General features: G+C 44.0%; 1 protein-coding gene across 1 annotated transcript; it reads right to left on the bottom strand.

Moving 5' to 3' along the window:
- Nucleotides 1-10,391: 10,391 nt before the first annotated feature.
- On the bottom strand, nucleotides 10,392-15,906 carry LOC107150744 (gastric inhibitory polypeptide). The gene is made up of 4 exons (XM_015495865.1): nucleotides 15,821-15,906; nucleotides 13,890-14,036; nucleotides 12,774-12,863; nucleotides 10,392-10,497 (listed from the first exon to the last, which is right to left on the bottom strand). The coding sequence occupies exons 1-4, from the start codon at nucleotides 15,904-15,906 to the stop codon at nucleotides 10,392-10,394; spliced, it is 429 nt and encodes a 142-aa protein (XP_015351351.1).
- Nucleotides 15,907-17,581: the final 1,675 nt, after the last annotated feature.

The following is a 17,581-nucleotide window of genomic DNA, read 5'->3' as shown; positions in this document are numbered from 1 at the left end:
AAATCCCGTCTACTGTCGTATTGCTCCCCGCATCCTGCGCGCGTTGTCGCCTCAGGTCCTGGAGTTCCCGCAACTACCACTCCACTGCATGGAGGTCGATAAATCTTCCTCTGACTTTTAAAAAATATCTGATAAAGTTATAAATGAACCAGGTTTTTTGTTGTTGTTGTTGTTTTCCCCGATGCTGGAGGTCGAACCCAGGGACGCTTTACCAGTAAGCTACATCCCCACCACTTTTTGTTTTATTTTGTGAGGCATTGCCTAGCGCAGTTGTTCAGGCTGGCCTCCAACTTGGGACCCTCCTGCTTCTGCCTTCTGAGTGCTTGGGAATACAGGCGTGCCCCTGGTATTAAGAAGTACTCCAGAACCACCTACTAAATGCCAGACACTACGTCGACCTTCCAAGGTTCCATTCTGAGCAAAAGCCAGAAGCCATTCCACTTTACTGGAACTTAACCTGTTAGAATGTCACGCAGAAATTCTGATTTGGGAGGGTCTTACAGTTAACTTGACTTCTAGAGTCAGATTGCTTTGCCCCACAGCTCAGTTCCAGTACATAAAGTTTAGTAACTCAAAGCAATTTCCATTATTTCTTGTGTTTCATTATCCACAGTTGTAAAACTAGAATAACACCTAAGTTAGGACGGTGAGAAATTAATAAAGTATTAAGTACAATGCCCAGCACAAAAGTAAAGAGTTATTATTATTCATCGTCTGGGGTGGAATCTGTCATTTTTGTGTTTAGAAAGCTGCCTAGGTGATTTTGATAGCGTTATTGAGTCTAACAAGGAAGATGCTTTGTGTTGCTGTTGAAACAGGGTTACACTTTGTTGCTTAAGCTGGTGTTGAACTGCTGGGTTCAAGTTATTTTCCTGCCTCATTCCAGTACTGAATGACAGGCATAGTCTACCTTGCCAAGGAGTAATAAGATCAATTTTTTTAATCAGGCATTGCTGTGAATGCCTGTAAACCCAGCGACTAGGAGGCCTAAGCTCTAGAAGGGTCAAAAGGTTTGAGTCCAACCTCAGCAATTTCGTGAGCCCCTGTCTCAAAAAAGCCGGGTAGGGGCTGGGGATGTAGCTCAGTAGTACTGCAGCCCTGAGTTCTATCCCCAGTGCTAACTAAAAAAAAGAAAAAAAAATTTAAAAACTTGGCCCTAATCAAAGGATAAAATTATAAGGATTGTAAATGACTATTGAGGCAACTCTTCATCCTGTAAAATAAAGTATTGCTCATGGTCACAACTAAGGAGGTTGGTTTTACAGACAGAAGGGATTGAAGAAAGGAGAAGCAAAAATAAAAAGCAGATTGGTCATTTTGTATTCTCCTTGTAGCCAAGTATAGAGGTAAGGCAGAGAGGGGGCCTGGCACAGTAACTCCAGAAGGTGAAGCAGGAGAATCTCAAATTCAGGCCAGCCTGACAATTTAGTGAGACACTGTCTCAAAACAGAAAGGGCTGGTGATGTAGATGGGTAGTAAAGTGCCCCTGGGTTTAATACCCAAGATTGTAAATTGGCTGGCAGGGAGAGGATGGGGAATGAGAAAGAGAGAAAAAAGTATTAAAGCAAAAGGAACTTCATTATCAAACCTGGCCTGCGCATAATTTGTGCTAACATCAACCTAAACCTGATTTGTCAGGTCAGACAAACAGCTTAGTTTCACCTTGATAATATAAAACTTTATCATGAGCAACTCCATTTTAATTTTTAGCTTGGTTTGTTATAACCTATACAGGAGTTTAGTCAAAAACAGTGGCCTTCTGTAATTTTTATTTGGGAGGGAGGGGTACTAGGGACTGAGCCCAGGAGCATTTAACCATTGAGCTACTCTCAAGCCTTTTTATTTTTTATATTAAGACAGGACCTTGCCAAATGGATGAGGCTGGCCTCAAAACTATTGATCTTCCTGCTTCAGGTTCCCAAGTTGCTGGAATTACAGGCATGTACTGTTTTCGAAGGATTGGTCCTTGTCCCAGAAAAAAGCGGAGTAGGGGCTGGGGATGCAGCCCCTACCCTGCCAATCCAATAACTAGGATGCAATTTTGAGAAAAGGGAAAAAAGGTTTATTGCTTTGCTAGCAAAGGAGAAACACAGGGGACTCCTGTCCCAAAGGCTGTGACTCTGCCCATCATTGGGAACAGGGTTTTTATAGAGGTGATTCAGAGAAAATGAGATTGGGGATAGAGATCAGAAAGGAGAAGGTCAGAGAAAAGAAGATCAGGGAGAAGAAGTTTAGGGAAAAGAATATCAAAGAAGATCAGGGAGGAGATCAGGAAGGAGAAGGTTAGGGAAAAGAAGACTGGGGGGAAAAAACATGTAAGTCTCAAAGCCCCAAGGGATATAGTCAGAGCATCAAGTGGAACCCCTGTTACAGTACCACAGTGCCTGTCCTATCTCCTATAATTTTCAGTGAACCCTCTTCATTTACACACTCTGATTTCATATCCTCATACTCTTACATCACCCCAAACACAGAAACACAGTCCCTCAGTTATTTACTGACACTGTAACAGGGGTTCACTTGATGTTTGGACTATATCCCTGTTGCTTTGGAACTTAAATTTTTTTTTCCTATTTTTTCCCTGAACTTTCCCTAATCTTCTCCTCCCTGATCTCTCCCCGCCACCATCTCATTATCTCTGAATCACCTTTTTTAAAAAACCCTGTTCCCCATGATGGGCAGAATCACAGCCTTTGGGATAGGAGTCCCCTGTGTTTCTTCTTTACTAGAAAGTAATAAACTATCTTTTTCCTTTTCCTCAAAGCCTTGTCCTTCTTATTGGATTGGCATTGGGAACAAGACTGAGCTTTTAGTACCACCACCACCTAAACTACCTGCTTCCTCCCTTCCTTCCAGACTCCCATTGTATGACTCCTTCAATTATACTCACTTGGGCTAGGGTTGTGGCTCAGCGGTAATTATTTGCTCACCTAGCAGTGCTAGGCCCTGGATTCCATCCTCAGCACCACATAAAAATAAAATAAAGATATTGTGTCCATCTACAACTAAAAAATAAAATACATATTTTTTAAAATTATACACACTCATTCCCTTGCTCACATTCATGCCCTCTCGTGCTCTCAACTAGACACTTGCACCCTCCCTTAGATATAGTCACCCTCAATAAATGTGATTCCTAATTTCCCTTAAGCAGATGTGCTCTTCCCTTTATTCAGACACATTTTTCCCTTTTATAATGTTAGAGAAAGTTTACTGACCAGTACTATATGCTGGTCAATGTTTAACAACCACCTCTCGAGGCTGGGAGAGGAGAAATCTGATTAGTAGCCTTTGCCAATACCTATGTTGTAAATACCCTGACCATGGCCAGTTTCAAGTTACCAAAGGTTTCATAACCTGTTCACAGAATTCCAGAGGACTTAACACTGGCTCTTCCAAACCCTCTGCTCCAGCACACCATTGAATGTTGACTGTCCCAGATTTCCTTACTTGCTTTAAGTGACTCATTGACCTTGTGGCAGGATTACTGACTGCATGGATTTTTAATTTTCTACCTTAAAAAGACAATGGAGTACACAGTTAACATCTATTATTTACCTTAAAAGGTTGTCATGAGGTGCTGGGTTTTTTTTTTTTTTTTTTAATATTTATTTTTTTTTAGTTATCGGCGGACACAACATCATTGTTTGTATGTGGTGCTGAGGATCAAACCTGGGCCGCACGCATGCCAGGCGAGCGCGCTACCACTTGAGCCACATCCCCAGCCCCAAAGGTGCTGGGTTTTGTTTATTTGTTTTGTTTTTTTGGTTTTTGAGGTACTGTGGATTGAACACATGCCCAATCTGTTTTAAGACAGGATCTCAGCAAGTTGCTCAGGCCAGCCTCAAACTTGTAATCCTTGTGTCAAATGGCTGAAATTATATCACACCCAGCTGTGCTGAGGCTTTAAGTTAGGTCATTTTGATTAAAGAAAGAGGGAGAGAGAGAGAAGGAAGAAGAAAAGAAAGAAGCCAGGCGCAGTGGCATGTGCCTGTAATACCAGCAGCTCTGGAGGCTGAGGTATGAGGATCATGAGTTCAAAGCCTCCCTCAGAAAAAGGGAGGCACTTAGCAACTCAGTGAGAGACTCTGACCCTAAAATACAAAACAGGGTTAGGGATATGGCTCAGTGATTGAGTGCCCCTGAGTTCAATCCCCAGTACCAAAAGAAAGAAAGAAAGAAAATATGATGTTTTTTATAATGCTTTTTGAGCCAGGAGTGTAGGTGCAGGCTTGTGATCCCAATTACTCAGGGAGGGTGAGGCAGAAAGATTACCAGTTAAAGGCCAGCCTGGACAATTTAGTGAGACCCTTTCTTAAAAAACAACAACAACAACAAAAAAAAAACTCACAAATTATACATATATGGTTGGTGCATAATAAATAAGAATATTGGGGGCTGAGGATGTGGCTCAAGCGGCTAGCGCACTCGCCTGGCATGCGCGGGGCACTGGGTTCGATCCTCAGCACCACAAACAGATAAAATAAAGATGTTGTGTCCACTGAAAACTAAAAATAAATATTTAAAAGTTAAAAAAATAAATAAATAAGAATATTGTACAAATGGGGAGGTGGGTAACTATTCCTTTTTGATTCATTGATAATCCTCAGACACCCAAGACCCCAAAATGCAGATCCAAACTTATCCCCAAGTTTTTTTGTTTGTTTGTTTGTTTTTTTCTTGCACTGGGGAATAAATCCAGGGGCACTTTACTGTTAAGCTACATCCTCAGCCTTTTTTTTTTTTTTTTTTTTTAGTTGTTGATGGGCTTTTATCTTATTTATTTTTATGTGTTGCAGAGGATCATTGAACCCAAGGCCTTAAACATGCTAGGCAAGCACTTTACCACTGTGCTAACAACCCCAACCCATCCTCAGCCCTTTTTTTAAATTTTGAGACAGGGTCTTGTTAAATTTCCCATACTGGCCTGGAATTTGCCTCTTCCTGCCTCAGCCTCCCAAGTCACTGGGATTGTAGTTGTGTGCCATCGCACCCAGCCCCAAGACATTCAGTTCTATCAAGGAGAATCATTGTAATATATCCTCTAAAAACCAATTTTTTAAAAAAATTTGTAGTTGTAGATGGACACAATGACTTTATTTTATTTCTTTATTTTTATGTGGTGCTGAGGATCAAATCCAGTGCCTCACTCATGCTAGGCAAAAGCTCTGCCCCTAAGCTACAGCCCCAGCCCTAAAAACCAATTTTTAGCAATATGTGGTGGTGCGGGCCTTTAGTTAGTCCCAGCTGTTCAGGAGGCTGAGTTGGGAGGATCACTTCAGCTCAGTTGTTAGTAGGGGCCAGCCTGGGCAACATAGCCAGACCTCCAGCTCAAAAAAATTTTAAATAAGTACAAATAAAATATATCATCTGAGAAGAGGTGTGCCTTAAATTGTATGTGCTCCAGATAAGGAGCTCTAGAAGTTTAGAGGAAAGGATATCAAGAATATTAGAGCTGGGGCTGGGGTGGTGGCTCAGTAGTAGAGCACTTGCCTAGCATGTGTGAGGCACTGGGTTCAATTCTCAGCACCTCATATAAATGAATGAATAAAATAAAGGTCCATCAAAATCTAAAAAAAAGAAAATATTAAAAAAAAGAATATTAGAGCTGGAAGAAACTTTAGAAGTTGACTGGAAGGCTGGGATTTAGCTCAGTGGCAGAATGCTTTTTCTCTGCCTACCTACCCAGCCCTTCAGCCAATCCAATTGGCCACAACCTAATTCTAAACTAATGCTCTTTTTTGGGGCAGGTGGGGTGGGTACGAGGATTGAACTCTGGGGCACTCAACCACTGATACACATCCCCAGCCCTATTTTGTATTTCATTTAGAGACAAGGTCTCATGGAGTTACCTAGAGCCCCACTTTGACTGAGGCTGGCTTTGAACTTGAGATTCTCCAGCCTCACCTTCCTGAGCCACTAGGATTACAAGGCAGGCACCACCATGCCTGACTCTGCTCTTGTTTTTTTAAATGAGGAAACAAGCCAAATTGAGAGGATTATAATAACCAAACAATGTTATTGACTACTTACTTTTACTTTGTGCCGTTTTTGTTGCCGAAAGCTAGATCCTTTTCCCCAATGCCAATTAATTAATGAGGACATGGTTTTGAGAAAACGGAAAAAGAGGGTTTATTGCTTTGCTAGCAAAGGAGAAACAGGGGACTCCTATCCCAGTCTGTGATTCTGCCCAACATGGGGCACAGGGGGCATTTAAAGAGGTGATTCAGAGAAAATTAGATCAGGACATCAAGGAAAAGAAGATCTAGAAGTTCATGGAAAAAGAGATTGGAGGGCTGGGGTTGTGACTCAGCGTTAGAGAGCTCGACTAGCACGTGTGAGGCACTGGGTTTGATGCTCAGCACCAACTAAAAATAAATAAAATAAAGGTATCGTGTCCAACTACAACTAAATTTTTTTTTTAAATAAAAAAGGACTGGTAAAAAGAAAAAACTTGTAAGTTCCAAAGCCACAGGGATATAGTCAAAGCATCAAGTGAACCCTTGTTATACTTTGTGCAGGGCTTTATCTTTGATTTCAACCCTATGAAGAAGATTACTTTTTTTTATACTGGGTATTAAACACAGGTATGTATTACATCTGAACTACATTCTCAGACTTCCTTTTTATTTTTATTTTTTTTATTTTGAGAGAGGATCTTGCTAAATTGCTCAGAGCCTTGCTAAATTGCTGAGAATGCAATCCTCCTGCCTCAGCCTCACAAATAGCTGGAATTACAGGTGTGTGCCACTGTGCCCCACTTGAACATATTCTTGTTTTTACAGACAGGATTTTCCCCCCAGTACTGGAGGATTAAACCCAGAGGTCCTTTACCAGTTAGCTATAATCCCAGCCCTGTTTTTAAATCTTGAGACAAGATCTCACTAAATTGCTGAGCTGGGCCTCAAATTTGTGATTCTCCTGCCTCAGTCTCCCTAGTTGCTGGGATTACAGGAATGTACCACCACAGATGGAGATTAATGTTCATAAAAAGAATTTGAGACCTATGAAATGATTGGAATCTCTAGGTATGTTTTATTCTAGCAGGCTGACATTGGACTAGAGTAAGAGGAGAGGGGAGGGATTCCAGGCAATGTAAGCAATCCCTTCCCCTCTCCTCTTCCTCTCTAGTCCCATGATTAACCAAGGGAGAAAAGGAGAATTTCCTGCCCTTTGTGAGTGGAAAGCATTGAGAGAGGGCAGCGGACTGCAATGGGGAAGGCTTTAACTGCTGGAGGATAAATGTGTGGATTCTTTTTTCTTTTTAATTTTTTTAGATGTTGATGGACCCTTATTTTATTCATTTATTTATATGCAGTGCTAAGAATCAAACCCAGTGTCTCACACATGACATGCTAGGCAAGTGCTCTACCACTGAGCCACAAACCGGGTCCCTCCTTACGAATTCTTAACAATTTGGCCACTTCCCTTCACCTTGACTACCACTACCATGATCTGTGCCATTATCATTTCTTCCCGAAATGTTGCAAAAGCCTCTGAATTTTTCTTCCTCTTCCACTTCATTCCCCACTCATCTCAATATAATCCTCTTTGTTTTAGGAGTGATTGTTCTATAATGTAAATGGTCCTCTTTGACTTGACATTCCTTTCCTTGAAATCTTTCAAGAACTTTAAATTTGCTGGGCATGATGGCACCGCCTATAATCCCAGCAATTTGGGCTAAGGTGGGAGGATCCCAAATTTAAGGCTAGCCTGGACAATTTTAGCCAGACCCTGTTTCAAAATACAGAGGGTTGAGGAAGGGGGCATGTAGCTTGGTGGTAGAATGCTTGCCTAGCTAGCACAGTAGAGCTTCTGGGTTCAATTCCTAGTATTACTACCAAAAAGAAAAAAGAAAGTCAAGGTCTGTTGGGTGTGGTGGCACATGCCTGTAGTTCCAGTTGCTCTGAAGACTGAGAGAGGAGGATCACTTGAACCCAGGAGATCTAGGCCCACCCAAGCAACATAGGGAGACCCTAAAATACCAGAGCCAAGCATGGTGGTGAACACCTGTAATCTCAGTGACTCAGGATGCTGAGACAGGAGGATCACAAGTTTGAGGCTGGCTTAGACAATTTAGCAAGACCCTGACTCAGAATAAAAAATAAATAAAAAGTATTGGGGCTGGGGATGTGGCTCAAGCGGTAGTGCGCTCGCCTGGCATGCGCAGGGCGCTGGGTTCGATCCTCAGCACCACATAAAAGTAAAATAAAGATGTTGTGGGCTGGGGATGTGGCTCAAGCGGTAGCGCGCTCGCCTGGCATGCGTGCGGCCCGGGTTCGATCCTCAGCACCACATACAAAGAAAGATGTTGTGTCCGCCGAGAACTAAAAAATAAATATTAAAAAAAATTAAAAAAAAAAAAGATGTTGTATCCACCAAAAAACTAAAAAATAAATATCAAAAATTCTCTCTCTCTCTCCCTTAAAAAAAAAAAGTACTGGGTGCCAGGTACAGTGGCACATACCTGTAATCTCGGTGATTTGGGAAGCTGAAGCAGGAGAATCACAAGTTCAAAGGCAGCCTCAGCCATTTAGCAAGGCCCTAAGAAATTTTAGCAAGACAATAAAAAGTACAGGGGATGTGGCTCAGTGGTAAACCACCCCTGGTTTATTGAAAACAAACAAAACAACAACAAAAACACCCAGGCACCATGGCAGAATTCCAAGATCTCAGCAACTAGGGGAGGCTAAGGAAGAAGGATCCCATGTTTAAGACCAGCCTTGGAAATTTAACTAGACTGTCTCAGAATAAAAGGACTGGGGATGTAGTTCAATGGTAGAACACCCCTGGGTTCCATCACCTTATGGGGTGGGTGTGTGTGGGTGGGGATTAAGGCATCTGTCTGTTGCTAGACTTGAAAATCCTCAGGGTCAAGTATTGTGTCTGTTTCCTTCACTGCTGCTTTAACGTAGTACTTAGCATAGTCCTCTCCTTGTTTCTAATAAATGTGTATATAATGAATGGATGAATGAACAGATGTGTGTCCCTTTTCATTGGGAAGCATAAGCACACAGATACCCACAAACACAACCTGTTAGTGCTCAGTTGACTTTTTTTTTCCCCCTTTTTGTGGTGCTGGGGATTGAACCCAGGGCTTTGTGCATTCGAGGCAAGCACTCTACCAACCGAGCTATATCCTCAGCCCTCAGTTGACATTTGAATAAATTTTCACAATGCGCACAATGATTTATTTCAGCTTATACTTTATTGGTTTGGTTTCTCTTGGGGACTCTGGAGTAAGGCGGAGGCAAGAGTTGAGTAAGTGAAGGGCAGAGTCCAATCTTGAAACTGGGTTGGTCAGTCTCTAAGACCTGGGAAAGTGGAGAAACAAGAGGAGGGGGGTGGGGTGGGGTCCTTATCAACTGGGAGTCAGCTCAGCAAGTTTATTTATCCTATTGCCCAGCAGGAGCCAAACTGCTCCTACCTTCAAATGACCTTTTTAATGATAAATAATCAAAATAATTCACTAAACTACAGAGACAGTTACCCACCTTCCTATGGAGATTCTCTCCTATCTCTTTTCTATTAGCTTGGATACATTCCCTTTTCCCTTTTTACTCTCTGGCAGACGCCTTCCCAGATTTGTCCCTTCCATTCCTTCCCAGTTTCCCAGTATTAAAGTCTGGATGTGATTCAGTTTCTGTATCTAGCTTGGTGTCTGCCTATTGGATGGGTGTCCTGTCTCATCCTTAGGTGCCTGAGTCCATAATCTTTAGTCCCTTTCTCTAGGACCCAATACATAGACTGAAAGATTTTCTAGCTGGTAATCACTGAGATCATCAGTGTCTACACAACAGGGCAAACAGCCTCCAACTACAGAAGTTTCCATCACTGAAAGGTGTCATAGCCCCAGGGTCCAGAGGGAAATCTGAGAATAGGGATGGGCAGCTGAGCTAGATAAGAGAACTGGGAACTGGGACTTGAGGAGGATGAGAGGGAAATCCCAGTAGTAATGACAACTGCTGATACTTCTCAGCTCTTATTCCTCCTCAGGTGTGGCCCTCAGCTCATTACTTGCATTATCTTATATAAACTTCATCACCATGCCATTAAATGATCCTCCCATTCCACCCCCCCAAACCTATGCTGAGAATGGCATGCTAGGCAAAGTGCTCTACCACAGAGGTACACATCAGCCCGCCATGAAATGGTTTAAATAGGTCTCATTTTAATGAAAACACCGAGGTCCAGAAAGGCTAAGTAATTTGCCAGTGTATATTGGGGCAGAGATTTGAATAAGGGCTGGGGTATGGTTCAGCTTGCTTAGCCTGCCCCAGGCCCTGGGTTCCATCCCTAGCACTGTGGGGTAGGGAGATCTGAATTCATGTGTAACCCAGAAGCTCAAGCTTCTAACCTTTGTGCAACATGCCCAAAACCACTGTACTCCCTCACCTGAGTGTGCAGAGCTCTGTCTGGTCCACCATCCAGGCCAGCAGCTTTTGAATCAACAACTCCTTTAGTAGATCTTCATCACCAGGGTTCTTGGGTAGGGAGCTGCAAAGAATACAGCCTATGGGAGCCTGCTTGAGTTTGGGCCTCACCCAGAGAAAGCAAATACAGGACCTAGGACTCAGAAGGAGCCCTTGGAAGTGGGGACACAGCCAACACAGCTGCCTATTGGTTATCTTTTCACTCTTCAGTACAGGCAAGGTCAAATAGGAATCTACTACAAGGCCAGGCATGATGGTGCATGCTTGTAATCCTAGCTACTTGGAAGGCTGAGGCAGGAGAATCGCAAACTCAAGAACAGCCTCAATGATGGGACCTCGAGCCTGGGGCAGAGCGGGTGTGTTCCGTTGTCGCGTTTCCACCGCGATTTCCTCTTTTAATCTTCCTTAGTTTCTAAGACTTTCAAGGTATTTGCCACATTTTTCTTATCATCTGCCCTATCATTTAAAGTTTTTTCTTACTCAAAAAAAAGAACAGCCTCAGCAATTTAGCAAGACCCTGTCTGAAAATAAAATATAAAAAGATGGGATGTAGCTTAGTGGTAAAGCATCCCTGAGGGGCTGGGGATGTGGCTCAAGCGGTAACGCGCTCGCCTGGCATGTGTGCGGCCCGGGTTCAATCCTCAGCACCACATACCAACATCTTTGTTGTGTCCGCCGAAAACTAGAAAATAAATATTTAAAAATTCTCTCTCTCTCTCTCTCTCTCAAAAAAAAAAAAAAAAAGAAAAAGAATTTCTAATAAATAAATAAATAAATAAATTTAATAAATAAAAAATAAAGCATCCCTGAGTTTAATTCCCAGAACCAAGAGAAGAAACTTGCTGGTGCAAACCAGGCATGGTGGTGAACCCCTGTAATCCCAGTGGCTCAGGAGGCTGAGGCAGAGGCTGGATGATTTCAAGTTCAAAGCCAATTTTCGCAATTTAGCAAGATCCTAGGCAACTTAGCAAGACCCTGTCTGGATAAGCATCCCTGGTACTAAAAAAGAAAGAAAGAGGAAGCTGGGGTTGTGGCTCAGTAGTAGAGGGCTTGCCTAGCATGTGTGAGGCACTGGGTTCAATTTTCAGCACTGCATATAAATAAATGAACAAAATAAAGGCCCATCAATGTTTAGAAACTGCCCAGGAGCTGGGAGTGTAGCCCAGTGGTAGAACACTGACCTAGTATGCACAAGACCCTTGATTTGATCTCTAGCACTGCAAAAAAAAAAAAAGGAAATTCTAGCCCCAAAACTTGCAGAATCTCTCCTCTGTGAGTTTGGTCTGACCCCAGGAGTTTGTTGTTTGTTTGTTTGTTTGTTTTGTACCAGGGATTGAACACAAGGGTACAACTGAGTCACATCCCTAGTCCTATTTTCTATTTTATTTAGAGACAGGGTCTCACTGAGTTGCTTAGTGCCTCGCTTTTTGCTGAGGCTGGCTTTGAACTCACAATCCTCCTGCCTCAGTCTCCGGAGGCATGCAGTACTGTGCCCTGACCCCAGGAGTTTTTTGTGGTACTGAGGATTGAACCCAGGGGTGCTTTACTGCTGAACTACATCCCTAGCCCTTTAAAACCTTTTTTTTTTTTTTTAGTTGTTGATGGAGTTTTATATTTTTTATTCATTTAGTTATATGTGATGCTGAGATTAAACCCAGTGCCTCACACATATGAGGCAAGTGCTCTACCACTGAGCCACAACCCCAGCCCTCCTTAGCCCTTTTATTTATTTTTATTTTTGAAGACAATGTCTTTTACTTTAACATTATGCATTTTAAAACTTTTTTTGTGGGGCTGGGATGTGGCTCAAGCGGTAGCGCGCTCGCCTGGCATGCGTGCGGCCCGGGTTCGATCCTCAGCACCACATACAAACAAAGATGTTGTGTCCACCAAATACTAAAAAATAAATATTAAAAAATTCTCTCTCTCTCTCTACCTCTATCTCTAAAAAAAAAAAAACTTTTTTTGTAGTTGTGTATGGATAGAATATCTTTATTTTATTAGTTTATTTTTATGTATTGCTAAGGATTGAACCCAGTGCCTCACACATGCTAAGCAAGTACTTTGCCACTAAGCTATAACCTCTGTCTACCCTTTTTATTTTTTATTTTGAGACAGGGTCTCACTTAGTTTCCCAGGGTGGCCTCCAGCTTTCAATCCTCCTGCCTCAGCCTCCTGAATCACTGGAATTACATGTGTGTACCACTGTGCCTGGGTGGAGATTCCTCTTTGAACTCTGGGAGGAAGAGAATGCTTAATGCTCTGGAGTGTGGGAGAGATAAAAGTGAGGTGGGGTGGCCCAGGAGGTTCTGTTCCCTCCCTTTCCACATGCAGACTCACCTCTGCTGCTCTGGTGCCTCCTTATTCCCTTGAGATTGCCCAGCCAGTTCCAGGGCCTGGGCCTCCCTCTGGGTGATGTTGTGTTTCCAGCTAGTAAGCAGAAGATTAGGGAGTGGGTAGGCTAGGGGAGACTGCAGATGCTCCCGACCTAAGGACACTTGAATCTTTTGGCACCTCAGTCCTGGGAGAAAGGGTACCTCTTTCTCCACTCAGCCTCCCCACCATTCATGTTTAGTTGCTTCCACCAGTGGCACCTCTTCAAAATTTACCAGGCTGACCAAACAGCAAGAGCATGGAAAGAGACTTGTTATAGTAAGAAAGTACAGGGCGGCTTATTTCCAAAGTCTGAAGTGGTCACCACCAGACAGTCATTGGCAGCCTTTCAGCCTCCTGACTGCATTCCTGGCCCCCTGGGGATCCTCTCTGAGCTTCCACATATTTCCCCAGTTCCTCCTCTTGGAAGTAAAGGGTTGGAACTCTGCCTATGGGGTAGCCACCTTGCTATATTAATCAATGCCACAAATTATCCTTCTAACAAAAAGGAAGAAGACGGAGGAGGAGGCAGAGGAGAAAAAAGAAAAAGGAGAAGGAGGAAGAGGTGGAGGGAGAAGGAGGAGAAGAGGAGGAGGAGGAGGAGGAGAAGGAGACAGAAAGAAGGAAAAAGAAGAAAAGGAAGAGGAGGAGGAAGAAGAAAAAGGAGGAGGCAGAGGAAAAGAAGAAGAGGAGGAGAAGGAAGAAGACAAGGATTGGAAAAAGAAGAAAAGAAAGAGAAAGAAGAGGAAGTAGTAATAGTAAAGGGTTGGAAGAAGAAAAAGAGGAGGAGAGGAGGAGGAGGAGGAGGAGGAGGAGGAGGAGGAGGAGGAGGAGGAGGAGGAGAAAGGGGAAGGGGAAAAAGGAGTAGTAGTAAAGGATTGGTGACCGGCCCTGGCTCTTATCAGCCCCTAGACTGGACTTCTGCCAGAGTCGGGATCTCCATTTCCAACTCCCCACCCTTATCTAGTGAAAGGTGCCACTGGATTTGTGACCTCCTGCCTATGTGACTACATATGGTGACCTGATCTGAACACAGAAGGGCCCGGGCAGGCAGAAGAGGAGTGGGTGTACAAAATGACTCACTTGTTCTTCTTCCCCTTCTGGGCCAGCAGCCAGTTCACAAAGTCTTGCTGGTGGATCTTGTCCATGGCAATGCTGTAGTCACTGATGAAAGTTCCCTCTGCATACCTTGGTCCTAGAGGTCGGGAGCCAGGAACCTTTGCATGGGATCTGAGGGAGGAGAGATGGAAGCCAGGATGCCAGGGAAGGGGCAGGGACCAGAGGTCATAATTTAGAGGTAAAGGATTGGATTGCTACTAACAGAAGGCAGACATGAAAACAAGCCAGCCCCATTTCTTGGGAGCCAGTTTTTAATGGAGACACCCTGTTGTCAATTCATTCATTGACAACTGAAGATAAAGTCCTCGGCTCCCTGGGGCTTTTTGCCCAGTTCAAGGACCTTCTTCCTACATTGTGTGTGTGTGTGTGTGTGTGTGTGTGTGTTTAGATTCTGGGCAAAGGACTGAATCACACGTTTTCTTTCTTTCTTTTTTTTGGTACTGGTGATTGAACCAAAGAGTTCACTGTACCATTGAGCTACATCTCTGACTCTTTTTCTTTTCCTTTGAAAACAGCATCTTGCTAAATTGCTGAGGCTGGCCTCAAACTTGCATCCTCCCACCTCAGCCTCCAGAGTTGTTGGTATTACAGGCATGCACTACCCACCCAGCTCAGTTCCCTGATTTCTTTCTCTTGCCCTGACCCTGTCTGATTCAGGTCTTTTGCTCACATTTTATAATAATAATAATAATAATAATAATAATAATAACAACAACAACAACAACAATAACAACAACGACAACTCACAGAAGATCACTTACTATGACTCAGGTTCTCTATAAACACTTTAGCACATAAAATCATCTAACCCTTACAACATTTCTAGGAAATATCCCCCCCTTCCTGCCCCCCTTTTTTTTATTCACTCAGTATTGGGAATGGAACCCAGGGTCTTGCACATGGTAGGCAAGTGCTCTACTACTGGGCTACACCCCCACCCCTACCCGCATTGTGTGAGTGAAGAAACCAAGGTGCGAGATCCAGGACTCACCACAGGCAACCTGAGCCCTGGTCTATTGTCTTAACATCTACATGATGCCATTCTCCTTATATGTGTTTCTGACAGCTTCCCTCACATTGACAACTTTACATTTGCCAAATTGACAGGGACTCATGGTGTGTCCTTGCATCTGAGAAGATCCAACTCTACTTAGAATAATCTCTCTTAGTCCTTGAAAGCACCACCAGAGCCTCCTGCTATATTCACCATATTGTTGGCTCTTCATCCCAGTTCTTAGGACAATCTGCAATAGACCTAAGAGCTTCTTTTCTGTCTCCTGGAAGACAGGAGGCAGTGGTAGGTCCCTGTTCACATATCCCCTGTGCCTGAGCACTGGAGGCTCTCTGTAAGAGCTGAGTGAAGGCATGCATCAATGAGTGGCTGAAGCTTTTATCAGAAAGGAAGAAGATGGCTGGGTGAGGTGGTGCATGCCTGCCATTCCAGCAACTCTGGAGGCTGAGGCAGGAGGATTGCAAGTTCAAGGTAAGCTTCAGCAACTTAGTGAGGTCCTAAGCAACTCAGTGAGACCTGTCTCAAAATAAAGATAAAAATAAAAAGGACTGGGGATATGGCTCAGTAGTCAATCTACCATTGCTCTTCTCCACCCCAGGGTTTAATTCCTGATAACAAAAAAAAAAAAAAAAAACAGGAGATGATGCCATCTTCTTGAGAACTCAGACATTGAGAAATCCTTCCAGAAATCTAACCATCTAACTGGGCTTTCCCACTGCAGCTGAAACTCATTAATCTCTGGTTCCATTCTCATTCTACACCCAGGTCTCTGGCAGACTTTTCTCCTAACTTCTTTCCTCTTAGTTTGGGGTTCCTCCCTTTCTCACCTTCCCCTTGAACTGAGTCCTGAACGTGGTTATCCCTCAGGCTTCTGCCTTCCTACCTGGAGAAAGCCTCTTCCTTCTCTCCCAGCCCCACTGCCAGAAACAAGAGCACCAACAGCAGAGAGCAGGTCTTCATGGCCATCATCTTCCAAGGGTTTTTCCACTCTGAGAAAGAAAAGGGCCAGGACAAGAGAATGAGGGTACAGCCAGGAGGCCATGAAATGCCAGGGCCTGGGCAGGTGCTGGGAGTTGCTGGGGATTAGAGGTAGTGACAAGAAGGGTCCTTGGGGCCTGACCAAGAGATGAATATGCTCAGTCTTAAGTGGACTCTGAAAGGGGTGGAGAAGAACAATGGTAGAGAGACCTTGGCAGAGTAAAGCAGTGAAGGCCTGGATACCTCTCTTCCCTGGCTCCAGGGGCCAGACATCACAGGTGTGGGGTTAGACAAGTTTCTCTGCTTAGAACCTCCCAAGTTCATGGGAGCCAGAGTTCCTGAGTTCTAATTAACTGCCACCCAAATCATTGTGGCCCCCTTGCCCTAAATGAAAACCACGCACAGAACCATCTCCCTTCTCAGACTTAACTATTGTGACTCAGAAAATCTCATCTGAAAGTCAATCTGACCTGTTCTCTTCTTGTAGGGGTTTGATTCATTTCATGATGGTTCTTCAGAACAATGAGAAACTTGTCACACTCTCCCTTTTGGCCTGAAAACCAAAGCTGGATCTGGAGAGGTGTGGACTGCAAGAGCTGACCTTCCTTAGAAACCATAGGAGCTGCCTTCCTATTTCTCAGAGGAGGAGAGTGAGATGCCTGGGAGCCCCGCATCTCAAGTAGCCAGAATCCACCTCCTCTCAGGTCATCTCTTCCATCCCCATTCCAGCCTCTCTCTTACCTGACTTCCTTTCTGGCTCTTCCAGAAGAAGGGCAGGATGGGATCCCTTCCTCCTACCTGCTGGCCAGTTGGAGCCTGCCTCAAGAAAGTCTGTCCTAGTTCCTTTATATCCAGGCATCAGAGACCTGCTGATTAGCCTAAAAGCATCTTATCTCAAGAAATTAAGCCCACAGCTCCTGCCACATTAAATCCATTTTACACATAATGACATTGCCCTTCTACCTGGACTGCACTAATTGGTGATTAACATTTGGATATCTCCAGCTGCTATCTGGGGCTGCCCCAGGGGCAGGGTACCCTAAATACCCTCTTTTCTCTTCTCCCTCCTCCTTCTGGGTACACTATTCTTCTCTGCCTACTTCCTGTATAGGTAGCTCCATTGGAGGGTTAGCTTGGTGAGGGCTGACTTGGGGTATGGTGGCACTGCCTGTCGAAGCAGGGGCACTTCCGCAAAGTAATAGGCTACTTCTGGGGGAAAAGAAGAGGCCACAGTCATTGGAACCCTGCTTTGAATAGAGGGCCAAGGCTTGGCATTGTGGTAATGCCCTCATCATACTTTCTAGGGAGTATCCAAGCAGGCTGGGGAAAGGATTGGAGAATGTCATTGAGGTTTCCCACTGATGGCTGCACAAACAGAATTTACAATCAAGCTGTCTACTACTTAGATGTACAGGATGAACCTAGAGGAACTTAACCACTGGGCCACATCCCCAGCCAGTTTTATATTTTATTCTGAGACAGGGTCTTGTTAAGTTACTGAGGCTGACTTTGAACTTGCAATCCTCCTGCTTTAGCCTCCTACTGGGAGTACAGGCCATTGTGCCTAGCTTAGAGTGAGGTGTAGTTACAGTCGGGAACTTGGAAGAAGGTGGGGCAACTACAACTCAGTCTGTAAAGATTTGTGAGACCCAAGCCCCCTCCTCAA

Source organism: Marmota marmota, unplaced genomic scaffold (assembly GCF_001458135.2).
Source record: "Marmota marmota marmota unplaced genomic scaffold, marMar, whole genome shotgun sequence".
Lineage (NCBI taxonomy): Eukaryota > Metazoa > Chordata > Mammalia > Rodentia > Sciuridae > Marmota > Marmota marmota.
Note: the sequence above shows the minus strand (reverse complement) of the source record. Positions and strands in the feature narration are given on the sequence as shown.